The 7,431-nt window shown below is 44.8% G+C and overlaps 1 protein-coding gene across 1 annotated transcript in view; it reads left to right on the top strand.

Moving 5' to 3' along the window:
* Positions 1–1,548: 1,548 nt before the first annotated feature.
* The window catches only part of LOC119491494, a 6,661-nt gene continuing 778 nt past the window's right edge, over positions 1,549–7,431 (top strand). Inside the window, exons 1-2 of the mRNA XM_037775629.1 lie at positions 1,549–1,754; positions 2,003–7,431. The exon at positions 2,003–7,431 is cut by the window's right edge and continues 778 nt beyond it. Coding sequence (XP_037631557.1) covers positions 2,232–7,431 — 5,200 coding nt within the window. The 5' untranslated portion in view covers positions 1,549–1,754; positions 2,003–2,231. The remainder of the gene's footprint in view (positions 1,755–2,002) is intronic.

Below are 7,431 nucleotides of genomic sequence, written 5' to 3'. Positions count from 1 at the left end.
ATTTAATTCTGGGTCTTTTGTTTTGCCAAATTAATTTAGATAGCCATTAATTAATTGTTTTAAATGTAGAAATGGGGACCTATAGAGGTAAAGATTGGAACATAAAGAGCAGCCTTGGCAATATGTTCATTCGTATCGTTTCCACTCGTCCTATTAGGGAAAAGGGAAAGATTTCCCGTAGTTATGCAAATAACCACTACAGATGACAATAACAAAGTACTGTGTAGGCTACAGTACCCTCCCACCCCCCAGAAACAGGGCTCCCCGGGAAGCTACGGTGTAATTTTAACACTGTAATTTACCATGTATATAATGTTTTTCATGTAAAATATATCAAACATTGAATTACATCAGATCTAAAATGTTATTCCTTCATTTAGCGCAAAGATTTCAAAAGTGGCAGATAAAATATCTGACTGGCAGACAAAAAAAATACTTACCTGCCACAGTGGCAGGAAGTGTAAAAAGTTCATTTCAGACCCTGGTACCGGGTATTCCAATAACTATAATGTAAACCCATCCGTGGCAAAATGAAACGCTCCAAGAAAGAGTGCTGGGAGTGTGGTGACGTAGTTTAAGGAGCGAAAGAGACTCAACAGGCGGGTGGAAATGGAGGTGGATGGGTCCAACAAACACAAGGCTTTCATCCAGGAGACCACTGTTCGTGTCCCATGCGTCATGTTACAATCTGCTGTTCGTTTGTGTCCCGTGTTCCCAACGTTCAGTGTCATTTTCACTGTAGTTCAGTGTCATTTTCACTGAACAAACGTAGTAGTTTTAAGCCCAACCATGTAGTCCTTTCCTTAACCTAACTATAGTGTTTTTTTTGCCTAATACTAAAGTGAAGCTAAGGGTAACTATAGTGGTTTTGATGCTGAAAATAAAGTGACGCCAAGGGGTGTGACAAAGCAGCGGTATGTGATGAGTTGGGATTAGAATTTGTTGGAACAGTGGTCTCCTGGATAAAAGCTCTGTGTTGTTGGACTCATCCACCTCCCCTGTGTTTCTCTTTAAACTACGTCAGCCTTTTTCCTGAGCGTTCAGTGTTTACTGCCGTGGATGGGTTCACATTGTTGTTATTGGGAAACCCGGTGCGTCGCATACCTACCATAAAGGGAGCCTTGTGCGGCGGTATAGAATGCCGACGGCCGTGACCTTGGGAATGAGAACAGTCGGAATATCAACACAGAACATGCTGTTTACATGACCCACATCAAATTCTGAATATTGCCATATTCAGAATAGTGCAATATTAGTGTGCAAGTGTGTCATTGATGTGATGGTGTTGTGTTCCTGCAACGGGCCATCACTTCACCATCCTCCATAGTATGCAACACAACTACTACAGTCCTATGAATGGCTGAATAGGAGGCTGATAGAGTAGAGCAGAGAGAGAACACAAGACTGGACCAGCTCTCCAGAGCCAAGAGCATCCCTCCAGACAAGCTAGTACCCTGCAGGATGCACAGACAGTGGTCTCTGCCCGGGACAGCGGGATGTGTTTTGTCTGCTCTGATACTCTCCTGGACCCAGTTTAGACTCTGTGTATTGGAACCAGTGTAAAGTGTTCCCTTTGTATGTCCTTTGGCACCCCCTAGTGGCGTCTGCAAATAGCTGTACTGAAGAGGAAGTGAGGTCATTGTAAACAAAGAATAACAGGAAGTGGTGTTCAGGAAGCTCCTTTTTGCTCAGGGAATCATCTGTGTACAATCTTCTTAATCCTGTGCTTTAAATCCACAAAACCGGCTTCATCTGTAAGTTATTCACTAATCACAGTTATGTGAACATGTTTATGTCACCATTTCTTAGGTTGAGTAAAGTATTTTGATAGTTAGTTTGTTTTCAACTACATAGAGATTTATTGATGTTTAAAGCATTGGTTCATATGTAAACATACTGTTATGCACCTGTTAGTTATGCTAGTGATCTTTTCTCTATTGATATATTATTTAGTACTTACAAGCACATTTATCTGATGTTTGTATTTTGTGCTCTTTTTCAGTTTTACAATATTACATATTTTCCTCCATTAAATCCTGCCAAATACAACAACTCGTCTGTTCCTTGGAGAATGCAATGCTGGAGAATATATTGTTGAGCTGGCTGTATAGCTGAAAAACACGTTGCCTGCAACAACTTTGAGTGAGGACAGCATAGTAAAAAGATGTCCACCTAATGTGGGATTTTAAGAAGGATTTCAAGATAGACAAGCTACACTGCACTTCATCGCCATGGAAACCACAGTCAAGTCAGTAGAGGATCCAGATGAAGACAAAGTGAAAGGCTCACAAGATGGTATTGAAACAAGTACAGTCTTCTCTCACCATCGCTCCAGAAAATCACGCTCTTCACGCTCATCAACAAGCTCTAGTGTCAGCTTAGAAGCAGCAAGAGCCCGTGCCAAAGCAGAGGCAGCCAAAACTAGGCTGGCCTTCACAGAAAAGGAGAGTGAACTCAAAATTGAGAAAGCCAAGCTGGAAGCCAGAATTGATTACATCAACCAACAACGAGAAGCGGAAGCTGCTCATGCAGAAGCTGTAGTGCTAGAGACAGCAGCAGCAGATATGGATGGCTCAGACCACATTCAAAATATTAAGTTCTTGCCCCTTCAAGAGAGCGCATTAAAAAGAACTGAGGACTATGTCACCCACCATGCCCTGCATCAGTTTCCACAGGCACCTAAGGAAGAAAAGGACGTTCACTACCCCCCACCTCCAGCACTCACACCTCAGCAAGATTACACTGCTCAAAGTGAGGTCCAATCACAGATCATCAATAGGAGACCGATGTACCAACAGAGGGAAACACCGCAGTTTCACACAGATTTACTACAGCAGAGATCACACAGTGCTCTCCCCTACAAGCCATCACACTCAGCCAATACAAATCAAGCCAACACTACAACAGCTGATCTTGCCAGACTTCTTGCTAAGAACCAGCTGGTGTCCTCAGGATTGACAAAGTTTGATGACCTACCCGAACACTACCAAGCCTGGAGGGAGACCTTCATCAACACAATTGAATATCTTGAGCTATCAGCAAGTGAAGAAATGGATTTGCTGATCAAATGGCTGGGTAAGAGTACAAGTGAGCAGGCACTCAGAATTAGATCTGTAAATGTCAGACAACCCTCCCTTGGTCTTAAAACGATTTGGGAGAGATTGAACAAAACATATGGATCTCCAGAAGTAATAGAGAGAGCTCTATTTGGTAAAATAGAGAACTTCCCCAAGATCCAAAACAGAGACAATCAAACACTTCAAGAGCTGGCAGACCTATTAATAGAACTGGATGTTGCCAAAAACGATGGGTACTTACCAGGGCTAGCTTATCTTGACACAGCAAGAGGAGTGCAGCCCATTGTAGAGAAGCTGCCTTTGTATCTCCAAGACAAATGGATATCTCAAGGATGCAAATACAAGCGAGAACATGGAGTTGTCTTTCCTCCTTTCTGGTACTTTAAAGAATTCATCTGCAGGGAAGCTGAAGAGAAAAATGATCCCAGCTTTAACCTGCCCAGTCTCTCTACAACCTCCTACAAGAAAGAGAAGTTTGGTCAAATGAAACCTGTCTCTGTACATAAAACAAGCATATCATCATCAGATACAGCGTCCAAAATAGAAAATCCTGACAGACTGTGCCCAATGCATAACAAACCTCACTCACTGAAGAAATGCAGAGGGTTCAGGAAAATGAGCTTTGATGATAGAAAGAAATTCCTAAAAGAGAACAATATATGCTTTCGCTGCTGTGCTTCTACTGTTCACCAAGCAAAATACTGTGAAATCCCCATCAAATGTACGGAGTGTGACAGCGATGGACATCTTGCTGCTCTTCACCGTGGTCCTGCTCCGCTGTCACAGCAAGGTTTTTTCCCTGCATCAGATAATGGCGGGGAGAGAGAGGACACAGGGCAGCCAGATGTCACATCGAGGTGTACCGAGGTATGTGGTGAGGACTTCAAAGGCAAATCTTGCTCAAAGATCTGCCTCGTGAACGTGTACCCCAATGGTCATCGTAAGCTACAGAGAAAAATGTATGTCATTTTGGATGACCAGAGCAACGTGTCATTGGCTAGATCAGAGTTTTTTGACATGTTCAGCATCAAGGGAGCTGCAGTGCCATACACACTCAAAACCTGTGCAGGGATGGTGGAAACAGCCGGCAGGAAAGCCCATGGATTCACAGTAGAATCTACAGATGGAGAAATGAACATGCCATTACCTATACTCACCGAGTGTAATGAAATCCCAAACAATAGATCAGAGATCCCGACGCCTGAAGCCGCGTACCACCACCATCACCTAAGACAGATAGCGAGTGAAATCCCACCTCTCGATCCAGCCGCCGACATCCTGCTGCTTTTGGGAAGAGACATTATTAGAGCCCATAAGGTTCGTAAGCAACACAATGGCCCTCACTATGCACCATATGCACAAAAGCTAGACCTCGGCTGGGTCATCATAGGGGATGTATGCATAGGAGGTGTTCACAAGACAAACACAGTGAGTGCCATGAAGACCTGCATCCTTGACAATGGAAGACCAACTTGCCTTACTCCGTGTGAGAATCAGATACGAGTGAAAGAAATCTATAGTATCGAAGGTAATAGCAAGAATCCTCTCCTACACAAACCCACACAAAGTGCATCGTTGGTATCAAACAAGGATAATCTGGGAAAAATGGTTTTCTGTACAACAGAGAATGACAACCTGCTGGCCCACTCCATTGAGGATCTAACCTTCCTTCAGATCATGGAACGGGAGATCTTCCAAGATGACACAAATAGGTGGGTTGCTCCTCTCCCTTTTCGCCACCCACGGAGACGTCTCCCTAACAACAGAGACTATGCTCACAGCCGTCTGATGTCACTGCGACGGATGTTAGAGAAGAAGCCTGGAATGAAAGTGCAATTCACAGAGTTCATGCAGAAAATGCTTGACAATAAGCATGCCGAGCTTGCACCGCCACTCAAAGAAGGGACAGAGTGTTGGTATCTCCCCACCTTTGGAGTTTACCACCCTCAAAAGCCAGACCAGATTCGTGTGGTGTTTGATTCGAGTGCACAGTACGATGGAATCTCACTGAATGAGGTGTTGCTTTCTGGGCCAGACCTTAACAACAGCCTCATTGGCGTGCTTCTCAGATTCAGAAGAGAACCTGTTGCAGTGACAGCAGATATACAACAGATGTTTTACTGTTTTGTGGTGCATGAAGACTGCAGAGACTTCCTACGTTTCCTGTGGTACCGGGAAAATGATCTCAGCAAAGAAGTGGTGGAGTACCGCATGCGAGTTCATGTCTTTGGGAACAGTCCATCACCTGCAGTAGCAATCTTTGGCCTGAGGAGGGCAGCAGAACACCAAGAGGCTAGCTATGGCAGTGATGCGAGACACTTTGTTGAGAGAGACTTTTATGTTGATGATGGTCTTCGATCATTCGCAACTGAAGCTGAGGCCATTGATGTTCTGCGTCGAACACAGGAAATGTTGGCCGTGTCAAAAATAAAGCTGCACAAAATAGCCTCAAATCGAACAGAAGTGATGAATGCATTTCCGGCAGAGGAAAGAGCTAATGATATCAAAGACCTCAACCTCTCTGTAGACAACTTGCCTGTCCAACGAAGCCTCGGGGTCAGCTGGAACATAATGTCTGACACTTTCACTTTTCACGTGCCAGATAGTCAAAAGCCATTCACACGACGAGGCGTCCTGTCCACAGTGAACAGTCTATTTGATCCACTGGGGTTCTTAGCTCCTGTCACTATTGAAGGCAGACTGCTCCTCAGAGAGCTTTCGACCCAAGATACAGAATGGGACACGTGTCTACCTGAGGGGAAATTTGAAGAGTGGAGAAAGTGGCATGAATCACTGTCAGCATTAAAGGAGGTACATATCCCACGCACATATGCATCTTTCTCCATTTCCAATGCACAGCACACAGAACTGTGTGTCTTTGCTGATGCTTCTGTAAAAGCAATATCAGCAGTGGCTTACCTGAAGGTTACGAATGAGCATGGTGACAGCGAAGTAGGCTTCGTCTTTGGTAAATCCAAGCTTGCTCCCCGGCCAGAGTTGACGATCCCCAGGTTAGAGTTATGTGCAGCTGTATTGGCTGTCGAGATTGCAGAGTTAGTCATCAGAGAGATTGACCTGAAAGTGAATGCAGTCAAATTCTACACAGATAGCAGAGTTGTGTTAGGATACATACACAATGAGACAAGAAGATTTTACGTCTATGTGAGCAATCGTGTACAGCGTATCCGGCAGTCAACGCGGCCAGAGCAGTGGAGTTATGTTCCATCTGAGCTAAACCCAGCAGATCATGGGTCCCGGTCTATTCCAGCGGCCAAGCTTGCACGCACCACATGGCTGACTGGACCAGCTTTCTTGACCAAGCCTGTAAGTTCAGTGGTCAACACTGAAGATGAGATGACACATGACCTTGTAGATCCAGATTCTGATGCTGAGATTCAGTCCAAGGTAACATCCCTCACCACACAAGTTACTGACAAGCTGAGTTCAAAGAGGTTTGAGCATTTTTCTAATTGGAGCTCCCTCACCAAAGCAGTGGCCCGCCTTTGTCACATTGCTCAATGCTTCCGACTCCCACCAGGCAATCACGGCTGCGTTGGCTGGCACATGTGCAAGAATGGGTTGTCAGTTGCTGACATCAAGAAAGCAGAGAATGTCATCATAAAGTGTGTGCAACATGAAACCTATTCAGAAGAACTGAAATGCATTAAGTCAAACAGTGACCTTCCAAAAACCAGCCCTCTTCATAAACTTCGGCCAGTTATTGACAGTGAGGGCCTGCTGAGAATAGGTGGACGCATTGACCAGGCATTTGAGAGGTGTGAAGCCCATCCTATCATTATCCCAAGCCGTAGCCACATAGGAACTCTGCTCGTCCGTCACCATCATGAGTGTGTGAAACATCAGGGCAGACACTTCACTGAAGGTGCAATCCGTGCCAGTGGTCTGTGGATAGTAGGAGGAAAACGTCTCATCAGCAGCTGCATTCATAGGTGTGTCACATGCAAAAAGCTGCGAGGAAGAATGGAGCAACAACAAATGTCTGATTTACCTGTTGAACGCCTGCAAGTAGATCCCCCATTTTCCTATGTGGGACTTGATGTTTTTGGGCCATGGGAGGTCACCACGCGTCGTACCAGAGGTGGCCAAGCCAGGAACAAAAGATGGGCAGTTTTATTTACATGTATGTCCACACGTGCCATTCATATTGAGGTAATCGAAACCATGACATCCTCAAGCTTCATAAACGCCCTCAGGAGATTTTTCTCCATCAGAGGCCATGCCAAACAGCTTCGATCAGACTGTGGGACCAATTTTATTGGAGCATTCAAGGAGCTGAAAATGGATTCACAATGTCTCAGTGATTCAAGCGTAGAAGACTACCTCCTTCAACAAA

The sequence above is a fragment of the Sebastes umbrosus genome, chromosome 7 (genome assembly GCF_015220745.1).
Source record: "Sebastes umbrosus isolate fSebUmb1 chromosome 7, fSebUmb1.pri, whole genome shotgun sequence".
NCBI classification, from domain to species: Eukaryota; Metazoa; Chordata; class Actinopteri; order Perciformes; family Sebastidae; genus Sebastes; species Sebastes umbrosus.
The sequence above is the reverse complement of the archived record's forward strand: the minus strand, read 5'-3'. Positions and strand labels throughout refer to the sequence as shown.